We start from the raw sequence: 21,637 nt of genomic DNA on the forward strand, positions 1-21,637 counted from the left end.
CACTGCATAGAGTCTTTGATTGACATATCAATCTGAAATAAAAATGCTGATATGCAAATGAGACCAGGGCTGTTACAGAGGGTCAAACTTTCAAAGACCAAAACTGCTTGGTGTCACTTTTAAGACTCCTGTGAAATTAGAATAAATCTGCTGGTGTTGGCATAAGAGTTTGAGAAGATTACAGTGTCCTCAGAATGTGAAAGTCAAGGTCAATATATATTGCCATTATCAGAATATGTGTGTGTGTGTGTGTGTGTGTGTGTGTGTGTGTGTGTGTGTGTTTGAGTGAGCGAGAGTGAGTAAATGAGATAAATAGAAAGAGAGAGAGCAAGAGAGATGACTCAAAAGTCAAGGTCAAAAAAAAGATCAAATTTTTCTAAATAAATCTGCAAAAATGAAGGTGAAAGGGTAAAAGGGGAAGACAATCTGAAGCGTATTTAAATCAGAAAATGATTACACTTCTCATGCTGTCCTACGATGAGTGACATTACGAAGAATGTAGCATAACCTGAAATGCTCTGTATCAGGCTAGTTGACTTATAAGAGACAAACCTAGCTCTGGACTCTGAGCAGAAACAGTTCATTATCTTTCCCGACTCGGCTACAGGGTGAGTTTATGGGTGAGCAACATACATACTGTTTGTGTGCAGAGAGAAATCTTGAACGTGCAGGTTAAATTAATCCAATACAGCTCTCCTCCAATACTGACAGTTTTATTGAAATTTTTTGAAACATAACTAGTTCACAAAAGAGGCCACTGCTCTCCTTATGGTAAACGTCACAGAACACTGCGTTTCTTTCTTCAAGAGAGATGGGGTGATTTTAATCAGTGACAATAAATAATAATAACATAATCCTATTAAGTTCCAGAGAAACATCCTCATATTTTAAAGTGGATCTCCAAATGTGAGCTGTTATTCTACTGCATTTATCAGCTCAGTCTGACATTTAACCTTTCTACAATAAAATATACAGTTGTATCAGATTTAAGAAATATATATATGTATATAAAATATGTTGTTAACAATATTTAGCATAGTCTATTTGGGAACCAATACGCAGAGAGAAAAACAGTAAAGCTTCCACTTCCAGAAGATCAAGATGTGTATCAAATGGCAGCAGCAGTCATTGGGCTTAGCGTGCAGAATATCCATCTATTACAGACCACAATATGGGTAAGTTCTCAATAATAAAATTATGACGGCAACACATACGTATGTTGACTGGTTGACACACTGCTCAGGATAAAATTAACAACTGCTGCAGCAGATGTCATTTTTGCTCCTGATGCTTCACAGCTCGGGCCATTAATGGGCTATCTGATCTCCATTAGTGCTGTGATTATAGTAATCATCCATTACTCTATAAATCAAAGCGTATGAAATAACTACTTTCATTCAGCCTTCTGCCCTCAATACAAATATCCAATCTAAATGTCATATATGACAAATGAAGCATCAAATCCTCACATGTCAAAAAGCTGAGAATCATGTATTGGGCAATTTTAGTTGAGTTGATCAAAATAGCTGCAGATGACTACTTGTTGCGGCCCTCGTTTTGACATAAGCAAACCCTTTGTATCACAAATATCAGGAAAGCAGACCCTTAAATTGCGCAAAACAAAATTAGTTGTGATGAAAACAGTTTTTTTAATTGTCTTTAGAAAGTAAGATTTGAACATATTCAGTAAAACCCCTCATTCCATGTTGCCTGCTGGGCCTTGGAGGACTAGGCCAGCACCATTGGTGCTGTCTCCACTCATCACAGCACTTAGTGCCTCAGGTTGATGCCTGTTGTACAGTGGAGCCTCCTCGCTACCTTCCTGGTAATTTCTGGAGCCTTTTACCCAAACACAGCCCTGAGTGTTCTGTGACGTGCACTAGACCAGCAGCTGAGTGCTGGCAGCCTCACTGAGCCCACTAATTATAGAAAGACAGATAGAAGCGATTGTGACAGAGGTCAGGTAAACTCAGAGATGCTCAGGACCCAGCCTGTGCTGTGTCTCTTAGCTTGGTTTAGACAGAGGTTTTCTGTGCTTACCCGTTGGCCAAGGGCTCTGCACTGTTACTGACTGTTGTTGTCCCCTCCACTATATGGAACCCTGGAAGAAGCACTGCAGTCCATTTTCTTACAGGCATTATCTCCTGAGTCATCACGGGTTTACATCATAACAGCAGCCTAATGCAGTTTTTTTTGTGTCAGGGTTCTACAGTGTGTTTTCCTGAAAATACCTCCAAGGATTCCAGCAGAAAATGAAACAAAGTTTTCCCGAAGCTTTTCAAAATAAAGCAGCAGAGAAACAAGGCTGGTTCAGCTGTTGCCCAACATTATGAGTCTGCAGTACATGTACCTGATGCCATCAGAAATCTGTGATTGATTTCCAGTAATTGGCTTTTTCTGAATACAGTTGTAATGATAAGCAGTCTTAACAGAACAGGTCTCCCTAGAGAACTTGGAATAAAGGTTAATGAGAGGAGGCTCAAATTGTGACATGAACTGCATCTATTGACCCATCAATCAATCAATGCTTCTTCTTATAGCATATATCGATATTTTATAATGTTCAGTTTCCATGTTGAGAGTTGGTTTGGCATACTGTGTCCACTGTTGTTCTTTAATATAAATACGTCAATACGATTTATTTTTTTCTTGCTGCTGCAATGTGTCTATGGAAATTGTCTTCACTCTGTCAACTACTGGAAAACATTTCTATAAACAATAAATATAAGAGCATCCTATTAGCATCAGCAGTGCTGTATTTTTATAGCTGATTAGCAAATGTTAGATTGCTACACGATAAGCCAACATGGAAAACATTATCTGCTCTACGCCAACATGGTGGCATTGTCACAACAAGTATGCTGAGAGTCTTTAGCTACAGCTAAATAGAGCTGTCAGCATGGCTGCAGACGCTTAGGACACACACAAATAGACACGAGCAACAATTTTTTTTCTTTGCAACTTTTCTGATCATAGTCATCAGCACAAAATATAAAATATAAAAATATAAAATATCCACAAAGTTTTTACTATCATTGGCACGCAGGTAGAATAGCATAGGATTCTCATGTGGGAACTCCGGTGCCCATGACAGTTAACTATGTGTATGTTCAGCAATCACAATAATAAACCATCATAAACAGGCCAGGCAAACCTCAGTCCTCAGCATAGTGGACAGCTTGTTAACTGTTTTTTATTTAGAAACAGCAACATGTTCACTTGCTGTGGTGACAATCTGTTAACTGTTAAAGCCATAGCAGAGAATACCCGCTCAGATGGTATCAACTGCCCAGGATGTCTCAACAACATTAGACACCACAACTTTGACACAAATTAAAACAAAAATCCCATACAGATTAGAATGGTAAGACTTTATATGAGGGAACACATATTAACCATTATGCTAATCAGCAACTAGTTAACTGTTAATATGTGTTCCCTCATATAAAGTCTAACTATTGAAATTCAACACAGATACTTACATTGGGAATAACAACGTTCATATGCAGCAACAACATCATTTAAGGAGGTTAAAAATCAGCTGAATATTGCAGCCAAGACAACAAGGAAGAGGAACAGCACAGTATCAGTCTCTCATGCTTGAACTGTGCTATTGTGTGATTTGTTGCTACATTTGCAGCACTGACCGCAGGTGTTCCACTGACCTGTAATGCTCTTGTTTTGGAGGAAAGTGTGTGTTCAACATTACAGGTCAGGCAGTGGTCAAGAGAGGAAGCATAATGCTATTTTCAGATCTTAGAAGTATCCTATAGCTCATGAGTACCATGGAGGTCAGGTTGGTTGTACTTTAGGTGAACTACTACTGTGCACTAGTGTTACTTTCTTTCAACAGAGAGCAGCCTCACTGTTTCCTGATCCACTATCCTTCACTCTCTCTAATAGCTGTGAAAACAGTTTGCTGCTTTTCCTTTAAAGCCGTAAAACACCATGACACTCCGATATAATGACTAAGGCTGGTGAACACATGATAATTCCTAGCTCAATACAAATTGATTCACATCTCAGAGTGGATGCTTTTCAGGAGGTATTGCATTGTAACCATATACAGGAGGAAATTCAGATGCCATCTGTCACTGCCACAGTGGGCAGACACCTAATTCAGTTTTGATGGTCTCCGGTGTTTGGTCTATTTTCTTCCATTAACTATTTCATCTATTCTGTATTGTGTTATCCACTACACAGGTCCCACTCATATTTACTTTAAAAATAGTTCACCGTCTACTTTTTGGATGACTCAGACTTAGATTGTTAATACCACAGATAGCCATGACACACAGCCATGGTCTCTGTGTCTCTTACTTCAAGATATTGGCACCTAAAATATACAACTCTGTGGAAATGCTTAGTTTATATATATATTTTCATATTATTACTGTTCGAATCTCTAGCATGCAAGTATGTATATCATCTGTGTATATACTTGGTATTTGATTTGATTGCATTCCTGTACTTCCATTCATCTTTATTGTACAGCACTGGGGTCATCTCTAGTTGTTAAGTGCTTTTTAAATAAGCCTGAGTTGACATTATACACCGTACTTGCCCAGAGGCACAACAAATCAACAGTGAGGCAGCATTTACAACCCATCAAATCTAATTCAAGAGCTACTAAAATAGCTCTCTTTCAGTCTAAAATAGATTTCCTGTTGCTGTTTATTATACCGCAGTTTGGAAATCTAAATTCAAAGGCTGCTGGGAGTGTGTATTGACAGCAAGGTGAACTGTGCTCCTGGGGCATCAAGTAGACTGGAGAAATGATTAATGACCAAGAGTCAGATGTCCTTAACCTGTGGTAAACACTGGTGACATACAAACTGTCTCCTGAACAGCAGGGAGCAGGAGATGCACTCAGCAGCTTCAGATCTCTTTCTTCTTTCATCCCTTTGGTTTGGACAGAACCTCACATGAGCAACAAGAATAAACAGGAGGAAAGACCTTACGTGAGCTGTGATGTTTTAAAAATTGTTTTTGAGGAAACTTTAAGAAAGAATGGTAAGAACTAGAAAATGAAGCATTGGAAATGAAGAGGGTTAGTGGGAGTGGCTGGGTGCCGGAGCATCAGTGGTCCTGCTGAGCTGAAGATGGAATAGACATATCCATCAGCACAACCGACACTCTTCCTACTGGTGTCATTGGGAGAGGTCAGATATATTGGCCCGCAAACCTCATTTCAAATAATCTTTTCCTGTCGTCTTATAATTGTTAGGCAAATATCTGCCATGCACCTGAAAGAATCCCCACTTCAGCTAGTTCACATCAACATCAGCAATGCCATCAAGCAATCAATGCCATAAATCAATGCAGGAGTTAAATTTGGTTCTCAGGACAAGAACAATCTTTATATTTCCCTATATACAGTATGGTTTGAATAAGCAGCAGCAGCCTCACTTTTACAACAAATTTGAAACTTCAAATGATAATTTGATGGATTTGCAATTTTATCTTTTGTTTTGCCTCTTTTCTAAAATTGAAACGGAATTGTCTTTGCTTAGCAGATCAGGGAGGAAGCCCTGAGACAGCTGACAAAACACTGTCACAAAAGTAGGCCAGGCAGTCAATCCTCAAAATCCCACTGAAAGCACGGTATATCGACCACAAACAAAATCCCTTGAGATCAAAGGCAACATGCCGTCGGTTTTACACAACATCCCACATTAGAAAGCACAGACACATCCGCTTCACTGGCTTCCAGGGAACTTGCATCATATGGATGTTTCCTCAGTGGCACGTTTACTTCAAACACAATGTCACCTGCAGAGCTACAGAAACATAACATCCTTCTCAGTGAATGCACAGGGCTACTTCTACCTGTCTGTCCATGATCATACCATGAAATAGCTGCAGTTAAGCTCTATGGATATTTCTAGGAAATGGAGCACATTCAGAAACATCTGTAAAGAGTAAATATATTATGATACCGTTGGTGATTTAAGCACAATGTCTCCCCACTACGCCCAAGGGCTTTTCACTCCATTGGTTTTTTCTCTGACAGCTCTTCATATTATATCTCATTCTCATTCCCCAGAGCTTAGAGAGCTTTTGTTCTTCTTTCCATCACAAGATTTCAAGATGATTTCTCATCAAAGTAGAACTGACGAAAACCATGTGTGAACACTGCAATACAAAGTGAAAACTGCACTTCAGAGACCAGCCTTCACGAACCACAAACTGAAGCTCAGAAAGTAGAATGACTTTCTAACTAAAGACGTATGTAAAATAGTTATAATAATCATATTCACTTTTACTCAAGTGTATTCGGGGATTTGTTTTTAAATTCCTGCACATACTTTTTTCCAATCTATTCATTTGATCTGTCCTTTCCACCTTGATCTTCCACACTACTGAGTTTCTGTAACAAAATAATTAATTTCTTACTAGAATGGCACTCAGTAGAACGCATACTTCTGCCAAGGGCCGAGAGTACCCTTTAACTTCAATCAAGCTGCACCAAATTGCAAATCCTCAGAGACATCAGTCTTCTAAATGGTTCTACTGATTTTCACCAAGATTCATGCATTATTCCCTGTACAATCCTAAAAAATCACAATATTAAAGAAAGTTACAGCACCAAAAATCAAATGGGTTCTCTCTCATCCCATGTCCCATCCTACAACCAAGTTTTGTGGAAATCCATTTAGTAGTTTTTGTGTAATCCGGCTAATAAACTAACAAACAAACCAACTAACTAACAAATATAATAAAAATGCCAGTCTCGTCGGTACGGTACATATGAAGCTACAAGCACAGGCCGATTAGCATGGCTTAGCATAATAAGTAGAAAAACAGCCTTGTCTAAAGGTAATAAAGTCAATGCAGTTCTCTGACAAAATGACAAAAGTTGTGGTTTCATGGGTTTCTGTGCATGACTACCACACAGATGTATTATAATGTGTTTTAACAGCTTGTTAAATTTCATATTCTTTGAAATGGTCATTTTTAAAAGGAACTAAAGCTGTCAAATGTAATAAAGTGTAAAAAACAATAATTCTGTCTAAAATGTATCAGAGTAAAAGTATAAAGTAGCATGAAGTGGAAATTCCAAAGTACAAGTGCTTTGATGTTGTGAAATAGGATTTACATATTTAAGATTTACAGTTTTTGTCACATTGTGTAGTGTAAACTGTCCAGCCTTCTTAGCATGTATATCTTGGGGTGCATATGTTTTTCTCTTTGCTAGGGAACAAAATAGGCTTGTTTAGTGCAAAATTAACTTTTATAAATGCATTAATGACACTACCCCCCCCTTCCCTGGCTCTGGGCAGGTCACTCTGGCTATGCCCCTTGTGTTTTACTGATAAATCTTGTAAGCTTGTTTCCATGATTGTTGTTTAGTCAAACTATCACTGCTGGAGACTATGTATTTCTGTTCTCCTGAAATAGTTAGATAGTGAGGAGTTTCCATTATGTGATTGTTGTGATTACTGTTTTCCATTTGTTGACCAGTTGGTCCTGTTTTGTCATAGTTATTTCTCTGATTTGGACAGCACCCTTTGGCGCTTTGTTTTCCTTTGTAGTTTGCCTCTCTCTTTTATTTTGTAATCTTGCTCCAAACATTTTATGCAATAAATAAGTTGATCTCACCAATTACACCTGTTTTTTTATGATCTCCTGCCCACATGAGCTCAGGGTTGTAAAAGACATACAGAAGTATTTTCTTTTATGACTGTATTCTTAATGACTATGACTATCGCACTAAATGCTTTTGGTGCTCTGTCTGTATTTATGCAGAGTAGCCTTAATGCATCGAATTATCATTGCATGCAACAAAACTGTTTTTCAACACCACCAAAGGCGAGATTCTCAATGTTGAGAATCCAACTTGTTGTTTTGAATTTGTGCCTCATGGAGCTGGAGGCACATTTGGGGAGGGAGCAGGGGGGGGGTTATATTGAAATTAAAACCCTGCCTGGGATTATGAGCTGAGTCACGGTGAAACTGTGAAAGAATTCAATCTAACTGCGAGTGGAATATGCATCTCACGCTCTTTTTAATTTGACATGCTTCAGCAGCTAATCGCCTCCCTGTCACAAAGATTCCGGGACGTTTTAAACTCGTTTTATCTTTCAAGAGCCGAAAGGAACGTTTCACCTCTCTCTCTCTCCCTTTGTCTCCTACTCTCTCTCTCTCTCTCTCTCTCTCTCTCTCTCTCTCTCTCTCTCTCTCTCTCTCTCTCTCTCTCTCTCTCTCTCTCTCTCTCTCTCTCTCTCTCTCTCTCTCTCTCTCTCTCTCTCTCTCTCTCTCTCTCTCTCTCTCTTTCTCTCTGTGCTCACAATAGCCATGTTTTAAAGGGGCAGACTAACAACTTATCTCTCAGGACTATTTCTATTAATAACCCCTCTTTTGATCCACTGTTTCCCAGTGAGACAGGATAGTAATTAAACTGTGTTAATGCCGCTGCATTACAGTGAACTAAATAAAAAGGGCGAAGCATCTCAACGGGACAGTTTTTGCTTACACAAGAATCTCTGGGCCACTTTTCATTGTGCCAACATGTTTTGAAGGATTTTAATTACCATCTTCTTGTGTGTGTTATTAGCACATGGTGTGGAGACGGATTCCTGAGGAGGTCACAATCGTCTTTTTTCCATTATAATTTAACAAGGACTCTTAATATGTTTTCCATTCTGCTCTGATCACACTACAGACTCATTGGAACAGCACTTTTCAGCCTCTTCAATTATCAGCAGGCACCATGATGATTCAGTCTCATTTCACTACTGTTGATTACTTTCTGTCAGCACTAGAAATGGCTAATATTTCCATCCCATTAACTCCCAAGCCTATAAAAATGACAGGAGATGATCAATGCGTGCAGCAAGGGCATCACTCTCGCAGACGCAGACGGGAGTATCTATAAACTCTCTGACCAGGCTGCTGCAACTGTAAGGAGACCTCACTGGACTAATGATGCCTGACAAGTGATTAGGAAGAGATCATAGAAATTTTATTCTTTCTTCACCCGACAAAAATTAAACTCATGAGAATCTGTTATAGATATGCTGGAGCTGCTGCTAGTGAAAAGTAGCACGTTTCAGAAAAACATAACAGAAAGACAAAAACCTTAAGAGCTTTCATGAAGTCATTCCCGAAAATGACCTCTTTGCATCTGTTTGAAGAGATCACATCTGGACCGCGATGTGAGTACGAGTACTCGCACTGAGCTACTGTGCTTCACTAATCCTCTCCTTCAAAAAATCAATATTTGTAAAGGTCAAACAGAGCGGGCAGGGAGAGCGCAGATTAGCTTGTCAATATCTGACATACTCTCGTACACCCAGAGGCTGCGATCTGGTGATGAGCAGATGGAACCATGTGAGTGGAGAGGCGGAGAAGTTCAGGGTTTGTAAAATGTTACGCTGATGACGTTCCAAGGTCAGCCTCAGATAAAAAAAATATAATAATTAAACTGAGTCAAAAGGTATATATGGCGGGTCTCTGAAGTTGTTTTTTCCTGCTACTTTTCAGCCCTTTGAATGAAAGTTTTAAGCTACGAGTAATAAATCATCACCATATGTGCACAATGTCATGATGACTGAGAAATAATGCTAACATGGGGTTTTTATATGTCTGTGCGTGCAGGCTGTGTATGCATATTTCAGCTTTTTGTGCAGAGTAGACACTTTGTTTAGACTTGAATCTACACCAGGTTGTATGCATCTTGTCCCTGCTGTCAGGTCGGACTTGCTTAAAAAAAACAACCTTGGCTGGCTATTTTGTTTGGACTGTTCACACAGCAGCGATCGAGTGAAAGGACTTTAGGTAAGTAAGATGAATGGGGAGGGTGAATGTGTCTGAGCAGGGACAACAAATAATTTGCTTAATTGTAGTTTACAAACTTAGAGTAGCCGACATTAAAGTGGTGCTCCTACCAGCAGTGTTCATTATATCGACAGTAACTACAACTAAAATATTAGACATTAAAACGATTCAAACTATAAACTTCCAAAAATTAAAAATGTAATTGTATTCATTCTGTTATACACATCCACAATGTATGTGTGTTACTGAGTAATCTCTATTAGCCTCCAACTTCCCAAACCTGATTTCCAAACCAGTATTTTCCCCATATTGCAGATTGTCCATCAGCAGTTTTATTTCATTAAGACTGTGCATGAAATGTGAGTTACTGTTACCGTAGTGGATCTTTTCAGGGGAAGAAAAGGTGAGAGATGTAAAGAAAAGCTTTACCTAACAGCCCATCCCACTTTACCATCGCACTGAAAATGAGACAAAAACCAAACAACAAAACATTTGAAACAAACTACAGAAAGAGGCTGGCAAGCATTTGGCTACCAAGCTAGTGTAAGAGATGCTAAGTTAAGATACAGTAGCATTCAATTCACACAATAAAATTACTTTAATTTAAGGTTTGACCATCAACATGAATTGTAGTTTCCTGTTGTATTACTGGAGTTCATAGTGACAGTGTGTAAACCACAGACTGTATTTCATCGTGGACAAAATGACAGCTCCCTATTTAGTTCTTATCACATTGTTGTATGTTCAAATGTTCCTTTCTCTGATAAGTTTGGTTTTCATCACTCATTTGATGCTATAAATAAAAGGATTGGCAGGATTTTGCAACTGCAGATTCATCCTCTAAAGGATGTGATTGATGCCTGTCAGATGGAAGCGTATGCCTCAGGTGTATTTTGGCTTAGTTTCTGGATAATGGAGGTAGTTGAGACACATGGTCCATCTTTATATGCATTCTATGGGGTCAACAGTTACAATCTACCACAGCCGTTTCCTCTGAACTTACAATAGTCATGAATAACACCAGGGTAACTGTTTTATGAAATAATAAAATGTTAAAATATAATACTTATAGAAATATAAATTGACTAAAATGTCTGGATTGCAGAAAAATATTACCAGTTTTTTATTTAATCAAGAGAAAAAGACCTGGTGCCAAAAAGGAAGCTCTATATTCATTCTGAAGCTATCCAGTTTAAATAGTCTGCCTTTCTTACTTGCTGGATCTAACATGGGTGAAACACTGTGGTCACCCAGGTATCCTTGGCTAATAAGACAGCCTGCTCACCTTCCAACTTCACAAATGTCACGGTCACAAATGAATTTACTATAAAGATCACTATTTTTACTCTCGCCACATCTCTCCCTTTACATTTGTATGTGCCCTTTAGCCAGCTTTCTCTCCAGTGAACATTGTCTTCATCTCTGTTTTACACAACCAATGATATTATTACTTTCTTCATCTGCATGTTTGCACGTTGTCCACTGTGGGTTTATGATTCACGACCCATAGTTTTTCACTTTAGACGAAGGAATAATCCCACGGCCACCGCAATATTTGACCCTGAATGACACGAGGCGGTTCGACTAGATGATGATCTCAAGCAACATGCAAGTGTTGGGAACTTGGATGAGACAGTAATGTAGGGATCCTTCAGGGCAAATGGTATCGTCAGAGTCAAGCGCTGTTATCAGGCCCTGTGGACTAATGCTTCACGCATATTCAAAAGCTCCATTTGCCTGCTGAATGTGGGAATGAAGCAGACACAAAATCCAGGTCGAGGGGGGGAGAGGAGGAAGGCGCCCGCTTCCTCCTGCATCAGAGGAAAGTAGAAAGTCATACTTGGGCAATTTTCCTACATGGTCGATTGTCTAGTCAAGTTAATGTCTACACACTGTAAGAATCATCCTTAACTGTCACAAAGGCCATCGTTCAGATATGGATGGCTGTAAGTCAGTTCAAGTCCCCCTGCAGTCCACAGCACCACCTGTCCCCCTGGTACCTACACTGATCACTCATACAATAAAGTAGGGACGAGGACAAAAAAGACAAAAAGAAAATATACAGAAATATAAGTGTGTCAATAAGTTAAATCACCGTTCTGATTAGTGGGCGGGTGAGAGTCATCACTGGGGAGTTAGTGATGTGACAGAAAGCAAAATGCTGTGTATAGAAGCTCTGTATGAATGTCTGCGTGAATGGATGAATGTGGGCCCGAAGCACTTTGAGTGGTAAATGACAGTGGAAAAGCATAATATAAATACAGTCAGTGTGATTAACACTGCATATTCACTGCATGAGGTGTCAGCATACCACAGAAAACATGATAGGTGGTTACAAGTAGCAATTGCTTAATTTAATTTGTTTCGTAAAAAGCCACAGGGAACTGATTGGTTTGCTGAACGTCTGATGAGACATCATTGAATATTGCTGCACTTTTCAGTTTTATTACTATTATTACAAGATTCATTATAACATCATTTCAATTGATGTGATTGGAAAATAACTATTAGTTGCTGTTCAATCAATTTGCCAATTACTTTCTAAATTAGTTGAATGTCTGGTCTATAAAACATCAAGAAAGGAAATAAATGGTTGTGTCACAATACTCTTGAAGCTTAACGTCAAGTCATCAATTTGCTAGTTTTGTCTAACTCCCAAAACCAAAGACTTTCAATTTAGAAGAGGAAGATGGTCCTTTAAAAAAACTTATGTCAACATTTACATAACTATCAAATACTTAGTTACATTTGTTGTATTTATTGTGTGAACTCAGAGATGAAACATGCTTAAGACCTTCAATATGAGAAGTTCTGATTTCTAGTCTGGAGTTAAATTACTCTTTAAAAGGCATTTCTAGCTGCTGCTAAAATGATTCTGGTTTTGACATTCCAAACTGATGTCCCAGCCTGTGAAACAACAGACACAATAGATTGCACTGCTGCAGGCCAACATAGTATCATAGTATTTAGATAATTTTATCTGAAAGATTATTGTGGATATTTTAACTGACTTTCCGCCTAAACATGAATGCCACTAATCAAATTTAAAAACCACAACAGGATGTGAGTGACGCGAAGCCATTATGTGTGAGGATGTACTTAGAGGTTGTAACTGTATATCTGCTGAGTTCCCACACCCCTAGCATACGAAAATGTGCGCAGAACCATGATTTTATGCACTGAAAAATACAGAATATGTACCTGGGGTGAGTAGAAAAAGTCAAACTCGCTGCAGCTTTTGTATTAATATGGTGGCATTTGAATAAAGGCTCTGGAGCGCTGAAAAAATACCAGATGACAGGAACTGTCACTGGATGAGGGGAATGAGATTATTCAGGCTGAAGTAGATGGATGAAGCTCTGCTGAAGGAAGGCTGCTGTGCCATGTATAGTGCACGCCTTTGAAATACACGATTTTTAGGCTTTCACTCTTAAATAATTCAAAGACCTGGACAAAACATTGTCATACTGGCACTGTTTTTGTTTTTCTTTGAGACTAGGTAATGTCTCCTGTTGTCCTCATCCTGCAGACACAGTAAACAGAGACAACATCCTCCATCAACTCAGATGTGACTTTACTTCATTTTCTGTTTCCTGCCTCGGCCCAGCAGTAAATTGTGAATGTGTTTGACATTCAGTCACTAGTGGCTCCATCCGTCCGTTTAGAAACAAACATGATCAAGTCAATCACATTATGGTATTGCTGTAATGCAATAACAGTTGTCTTAAGCACCTTGACGCTGCAGGTTGCTGACAGGCTTCTTTTTAATTTGCCAGAACCTCTCATAATGACAAATGTTGGCTCAACCAGTTCACATCAAACCAAACCATCGATCCAACTCTATTTGATGGTGAGTTTAGCCAGTCGCCAATCATTCCCTGTGAACTCTTCAAAGATGCGATTAGAGAGAGGTCGCCACACATCACAGATCTAAATCTACTTGGAGTCTGTGAGAATTTCAGCCAACGCCAGCCAATCAGAGCACAGGACGGTGTACAGCTGGAAACAGTTCATATAGAGATGAGGTGCCCCCTGATTATTTGCATGTGTTTAATCTGTTAAGCAATTACTATGTACGTGGGGGACAGGGTAACACAAACTTGATGCAGCTTTTATTAACTGCATTAGTTTTCTCTCGGGCTCGGTTGGGTCTGGATCGAAAAATGTGACCAGAGCCGCTCTCCACTCTTCATAGTGATGTCAACTGACGCATTTCACTTCTCCTCCAGTTTGATGTGTCACATGTGTTTTCGTGACTAAACGTATTTTGGAGATAAGTGTTGGGTTCCTACTGGTGAAAGATTGCGTTGAGTGTCGTTGGCAGTCAATCGTAAAAAATAAAAAACTGCAAGACTACAGATCAACAGTCACTTTGAAGGTTGAGTAGAATTAACTAACTTAGCATTAAATAAAAGAAGCAGATGTTAATTATTTAGTTGCTTTAAATAACTGCTATCTATTTGTTTTGAAACCAGTACCTCGACATTAGTATGCTCAGTGATCAGTGCACATGCATCACATCTCCCACGACTTGCTAAATGACTACTACCCCCCACTCCACACTTTCTCTGTGAAGTAACACGCAGTGGTTCAGAGAAGCCTCTCCTGCAGCGCTCGGCGCAGGGCGGCCTGTCAAGAGAGGCTTCAGTGTACGACCAATCCAGAACACATGCAAAGAGACGGATGCATATATTAACATGAGCCACGCGAGTCTTTGAACCAGAGGCCACTCTGCAGAGGAGCGCTGGCTTTGATGTGTTCGAAAGAAGAATCCCCGGCCTACCGGCCTCTGCTATCACCAAAGGACTGCATAAACTTTGGAGTTGAAAGTTCCATTAAAGCGATGTCCGAAAATCCAAAGGGACACTGACTAGATCAGAGATGATCAGTTTGTCAAAAGCAGTTAAGCTGAGGCCGAGGAGGAGGTCGAGATAGAGCTCTATGGTGTAAGAACAGCTCCTTTGTTAAAAGAGTAAATAAAGTGACGCAGGACGATAACTGTTTTCAAACCAAGAGAGGTGAGAATAGCTGCCACAAGCTGGTCAACTTCTCACATAGTGATACTGAGTGATTTCCTGTGAGACACTGTTGGGCTTGTGTCACTGCTGCCGTAACCTCTTGAACCAATAACCCTATGATGTGATGATCACATCAGTCAAACTGAATGTACAGGAAACTCTAGTCTCATCCTAACTAACTCAAACATACCTTAAGTCATATCAGCATTTCATCCAACTGTTAAGATATATGATATGAGTTTTTTGGCCTCTGTCTTGATCCTAGTTCTGTCAAGGCAATGCATACTTCAACATGTGTCTGAGCTATCAATTCAATAATACAACGCGCTCTGATCAAATGCACTGGTGTGAAGTTATACAAATCTCAACATGACACTGTTGTGAAAGACTTGCAACGTTGAAATGGGGTCACCTGTTTGGAACTTATTTCCATCATGGAGATATCAAAAGATGTTCCTTAACAAGAGCTATGCTCCCCGGAAACCCTCCTCTAATCTTTGAAGCCCCTAACATTTTTTTTTTTGCACACTACTAAGTATTTTACAATTTTGTATCCAGAATGCATTCTTTCCCTTTAGATCCGAATATGCCTCAGCCATGGCTTCAGATGGCAGCAGATCCCTTGATAGCTTGATACTGCTCTGAGAATTTGCAGCTGGCTATTTTCACGAGAGTGCTATTCTAACCACATGCACGAGAGCTCCGGCTCCAGTCCTACTCGGACACTCGTGTCGGCTTCAGGGTGTTCTGGAGGGGAGCAGACCTCAAGAGAACCCTTCAGGCTTGTGTCACTCCCCATTTTCCTCCGGCCTCCGGACATCACTGAGCAATTCCTGTCTCACACATCTACTTCCTAAGCATGCACGCATTTTGTGAACCTCAGTGTCAGATCTTACTGGCACTAACGCCGGGTTTACACCGTCGCGTAAGCGCAGCGCACTAGCGCGCCGGCGCTGGGCTGAACACACAGGACGCTGAAGCCTCGCGTAAGCGCCGCGTAGATCCCTAGTGCGCAGGCGCCAGGCTGGTCACAACAAACACGCTTTTCTCCGCGGCGGTCATCCTGCGATTCCTCTCCGTGATCACACATACAGCTGATATTTGTCATTAACTGCAACGGCGTCCCAGGATTTGTCCTTTTTAATGTTGTCTTTATACAACATGTGCCGAGGATCATACAGCTCTCTGTAGTACTTCTCCACTTCAATTATTAATTTAATGTCATCCATCATCAATAACTTCTCCGCTGTTTGCTCCGTTCAATGTCGGGTGTCGAGGGTAAATTACGTATTCTCCACTCAAGGCTATGGGGAGAGTACGTAAATCCCCCCCCCCCTCTCTCTTTTTATCTTTATGACTGCTTGTGTGGCTGTAGTGGGGGCAGAGGGGGACATTTAATAATGTGATCGGTAAAATTGGTAAAATTGAAAACTCCAGGACAACAGAAGGGGAATAAAAACTATGGGATGCATATTTGATAATTTCTATCATATAAAATATGTCATCAATATCGTTTAAAATCATTTTTCAGTGTGTTTCCTGCAGCGATACGCTCGCGTCAAGCGCAAAAAATAGACTCGACGCCGAAACGATCGCTGCACGGCGCTCGACAGCCTTCAGCGATCGCTGCACTTCAGCGTCTGGTGCGACCGGCACAGAGGATTAACATGAGAGTGGATGGGAGCCAGCTGTTATTTAAGGCATGGCGCTGCGCTTACGTGCATATTCTACACTCTTATAATAACCGCACCTTCTTGGGGAGGGAAGCTGTTTGAAAACAATTCAGTGTAAAGGGAGGAACATGACAAACTGAATAAAGCACCTGGTGACACACAGACACATTTCAAAGTAGACGGATGCTCAGCGTCTGACCTTGTGTCGAGCACATCAGCCGCGGGGTGGCCGTGCCTGGCCTTGGCAGAGGGGAAACAATTATTATTATAGTATTAACCTGCAGCTGTTGTTAATGTTTAATCATTGAAGTTGGGTTTTATAAATTATGAGAATTATTTTGGTAAATTCTTGAGTTTTGCCCTCGTTTATATCCAATTTGCCTTAGCAATAAAAAAGAACTGTTCTTATCGTCAGCCTAAGAACAGTTCTTACTAACCTTTTTTCAGTACTGGCACCATAACAGTACAATTTTAAAAGGTAGCGCTTTACCATTAGTAGCGTATCAGAAAAAAACTATAAACAATATGTAGCCCTACTCATCACACCAGGGGAAAAAAATTCTGAAAAAGTCCAGAAAGTATTTCAATCAAAATATACTGAGACTTCTGTTAACAAAGTCTCTTTCAAAACCTTACTATAATTATTCAGACTTAGAACGAACAAATTGTGCTCACACTTTTGATGGAGGACATGCTGGGCTGAATCCTTGGACAACAAACCCACAATGCAAGTGAGGTGCAATCAGTGGCAGTTCTATTCAACACCATTCAGCAAAGGATTCCATTTAGTAATCACTGAAAAAAAATGTGTTTTTGTCCACAGTCATCATTGAGTTTACATACTCAGTATTCAACAATTCACTGTTAATCTGTCCAGGACTTTGAGGACTGAATCTTCAGACACACGACAAAAAGAAATGATTGGAGATAAATCTATGCAAATAAAAATGGAACTGACTCATCTTCGTAAGTGCAAAACAACAACCTCCTCCATCTGAAAGAAGTTTGCACATTCCTTTTTTCTTCTTGCTGTCGTCACTATGACCCAAACATGTCACGTTGCATTAGACCCCAACTGCTCTAAAAGAGACTCTAAATACGCACCATCTCCAGGAGGCAACAGGCGAAGTGCTGTATTCAGCATAGACAATAACAAAATGAATATTTGATTTGGATTGGTACAGCCACTTCCTGTCTCTCGCAATGCCCTGAAGAACCAAGTTGTTCTCCTGTTTCCCATGGACAGTTCCAACTCCTGTAAATAGCACACGGCCCTGCAGGAGTTTGACTTGTTAAGAGTTGCAGACGAAAAAGTTGACTCAAAGACAAAGCAACTTCAAACAAAGTGACACCGTGGGGTAGAATTAATTGAAAACCTTATTTCTCTTTGATCAGATTTCACCTCGGCAGTGCCCTGTTCTCTGTTAGGAACAAAAATAGAAAATCAATAAAAATCCAAAGTCAAACATTTTTCTCTTAGATCATAAGGCGACAACAACCAGCGGCTCTGTGATGATACCTGAGAGTGGACTGCAGAGTTCATCCCTTGTTACTGTCGATGTCAGACAGCGGCCGGCCTCAACACTCAGTCTTATAACTGAAAGCGACAGTGAGTGAGAGGCAGCATCTGCAGCATCACTACCTGACCCGACGCCTCAGACAGGAGGACACCAGCAGGCTGCTTCACTCCTATTGTCTTTGAGATGGATGATCAAGTCTCTAGTATAACTTATGTGGTCATACCTGGAGCTGGAGTGGTATGTATATAATAATTATATTAATAATAAAAATAATAATATATAAACTTCATTTGCATAGCAAATTTCATACAACATGTAAGTAGCTCAATGTGTTTTACGATGAAAATAAAATAATGTAATGTAATAATTATAAATAATTTAATAAAATATAAATATATATGTATTACTGATGTTTTTATGACTTGAAAGCCTCATATCAGATTCAAGCCGTTTTCCGGATAATATCAGGAACTTCAGGAACTGCATGTCATCGTCAACAGCTCAGAGTCTTCTAACAACCTTGTCAATTCTGCAGTGTTGAGAGTGAATGATTGGGATACTGGTTCTTCTCATCTGTAGTGATGTTTGTGTGGGATATCTGAACACAGCTATCATACTCAGTTGTGGACCAAAGCAATTTCCCCAAAAAAGCTCCTTCTGGAGCAGGTTGTTTGTGGAGGGAACTAGACTCACTTCGAGATCTAACTCTGACAAGCAATCAAGTCTAGCAGTGATATTTGTCCAGATAGGAGCAAAGTGGATTTTAATAGTGCACTTATCCACTGACTCGAACCAGGGTAAAATAATTACAGGTCTGACAACATTCTAAGCAGCGATGGAGGTGCTGAGGTAAGTACTTCCCCCTCTGAACAAACAGTGTGAACATTAAATCTACATGAGCACTGCCAAAACCTCCTCCAACATGTGGAGGAGGCTGTGGAGCAAAGAGTGGTGACAGCTCAGTGGAGTAACAGCCAGTATTTGGGAGGTAATAGTGGTCCTGTTCAACAGCCATGAATGAACCACTGATTATGGAGCATAAATGCATGTTGATGTTAATCAGCAGGATGTAAGTGTAACTCAAGTTCTCTGACGGGAACAATGATATGGTCCATAAGCTGCCAGAGGTGTGAGAGTCCATCGTACAGAGCAGGGCTGCAAACAATCATGTTCAAATCTTGACTTTATACCACAGACACAGACTGTTGTTTCCTGACTTGAGGTCTTAATACAATGACTGCATCTGGGCAGCATGAACAACAAAGTGTAAAGTTTGTCTCCTTGCGCATACGTGCACAGTTTACACTATCTCTGGGCTCCACCTGCTCATTCTCTCTTTTCATCCAATCACACCCAGACATGCTAGACCTGAGCCAATCACCTGTAAGCAATCAAAGTTTTAAAAGTTCTCTCTCTTCTGTCATTCAGCTGCCAATTCAACACAACAATCAATGAGTGTCTCTCCTCCATTTCACCTCTGGATCATCTCCATTGATCTTCAACAATGTTGGATAGTTGAAGTCCTTCCAGATCTAAGCACCAAAGTCTATTCTTCCAGGTCCCAACAAATTAAATTGTATTGAAATGTAACTATTCTATTCATTTGTTGCACTCTAAGTCTCTACAGATTGAAATGGCTAGAATAACCTCATCTCACCGATGTGCCTCGGCCATGGATATTTGTCCAAAAAATAATAATCAAACTTCATGTTTCATGTTAATATTAAATAGTTAACACCACCCTTCTCTAGCTCTGCAAAGCACATGATTTACAAACCAAAATAAATGATCTCATCTCCACACTCACACATCACATCTTCTGTGTTTAACGTGCGTAGAGATCATTTGGATATCACATTTTCACGGACCATTACAAGCCAGTGTTTGCCCCATTCACTGAAAAACAATCCAGCAGCTTTGTCCTATCAGTGACGCCGGGTGATTGTCGAAAACTTAACAGTGACATGCAGCTCAGACAGCATAATGTGAAAATTTGAGTTTGGATTTTCCAGAAAGTGCATTTCTCCTCTCAGGGAGGGGCAACCCCCTCCTACCCACTGACCACTCAGAGGCCAGATGAACCTCCTGTTCTACAGCAAATGGCCCCAAAACACACAAAATGTGCCGTAACTGGTTCTCTCTGTAAACTTTTTACTTGTATTACTTTTTGGCGGCTCACTCTTCTGGAAGAGCTGCCATGCTTGTAGCATGTGTTTGCATGGTTCCATATTTTGCCGTGCACAGTGAGAGCTATGACAGCAGGGAGCCACACCATGAAAATTAGAGGGTGGCCTTTAAGTGATGACTTTGCTTTTGTAATGTAGTTACACTAATGAGTCACAAAAAGAATGACAATGACATATTGGGCTTGGAATGCTACATGACACCTTTAGGAGATTTAGCAAATATGCATGAACACAACTTAAAATAGAAGGCGAAATCTGAACCCACACATTTTCATTTCTGTGTATTTCACTGAGATAAAGTAAAGGAATAATAGGGTAAACTCAGGGGTGTTGTGTTTATTGAGATATCAGCTGCAGGGCGCAGGTGTATAGTTCAGCCTCGTGTCTCTGGGGGCAGAAACAATAAAGCGTGACCCTGAGTCTTTCATCAACACAAGAGTGTAGAATATCGGGTAAGGTAATGTGAGGGGAGGGGGGGGCGTGTTCACCTCATAATGGGCGACCCTCTGGGACTCGGAGATGAGCTGCGCGCTGCACACTTTGCAGTAGCTGTCTGTGAAAAGCCCTTGGTCCACCTCTGTTGACTTCATCTGGTGAAAGAGACAAATGCAGACATGATTACTGACATGATGCACTTTAATAAAATATTTCAAGTTTTCGTGTTTCAGACGGCGTGAGACATGATCTGAAGCTGATCTGAATCCCTGACCTAAAATCTCAGGTCATAAAACTCTGGACTGGAGAAAAATCTCTAACTGATAAAGTGTTAATTATATATATAGTTATAGTTATAGTTATAAAACTAAACTACAAGATTTAATCTCTATACCAAAAAAGAAGTATTTTTTGGTCATCACTGTCATGCAGCCCTGCTTTGTGTGTCTTCAGGGAGCCAAGACAAACCAACCAAGTTGTAATAAAGCAAGTAAACAGTAATCTCATTTCATACTTCCATTGCTGTTAATCAATATTTCATTACCCAAAGCTTTTGAGTTAGTGACAGATGCTGAGCAGCTTTTGTGAGCAACGACTCAGAAAAAAAACATTTAATATCAAACATCCTACCTCGAAACTTCAGTTACAGAGCCTTAAATTATATTTGGTATAAATAAATAACAGCAACAGATCATGCTGATGGGGTTTTTCCTGAAAATTCATTAAAATATATGAGTGAGGTCCCTGTTGTGTGTGAGAGACAGCTGCAAAAAGCTTTTATTTTGTCTGTGCCACAGGCACAGCTGAGCCATCTCTGCTTTCTATTACTAATTCAGCTCCAGCTTCCATTAGGGGCTCACATTTCATATTTGGAGGCAGTCAGGCTCAACTCATCCTCATTTACCAAGGCACATACTGTACGTCTTCATTAGGAGCTGCAGGACAGATGAGAACTAAGGTCAAACCAACTTACTTACTGTAAAACCAAAGTCTCTCCAAACTGAATTCTATTTTCCAAAAATATA

At 40.1% G+C, this 21,637-nt stretch overlaps 1 protein-coding gene across 1 annotated transcript in view; it reads right to left on the minus strand.

The window, feature by feature from the left end:
• zmat4a (zinc finger, matrin-type 4a) overlaps nt 1–21,637 on the minus strand; it is a 109,989-nt gene that overhangs the window by 72,959 nt on the left and 15,393 nt on the right. Inside the window, exon 2 of the mRNA XM_061071962.1 lies at nt 20,666–20,767. Within this exon, the coding sequence (XP_060927945.1) occupies nt 20,666–20,767 (102 nt within the window). The remainder of the gene's footprint in view (nt 1–20,665; nt 20,768–21,637) is intronic.

Source organism: Limanda limanda, chromosome 5 (genome assembly GCF_963576545.1).
Source record: "Limanda limanda chromosome 5, fLimLim1.1, whole genome shotgun sequence".
In the NCBI taxonomy this organism is placed as follows: domain Eukaryota; kingdom Metazoa; phylum Chordata; class Actinopteri; order Pleuronectiformes; family Pleuronectidae; genus Limanda; species Limanda limanda.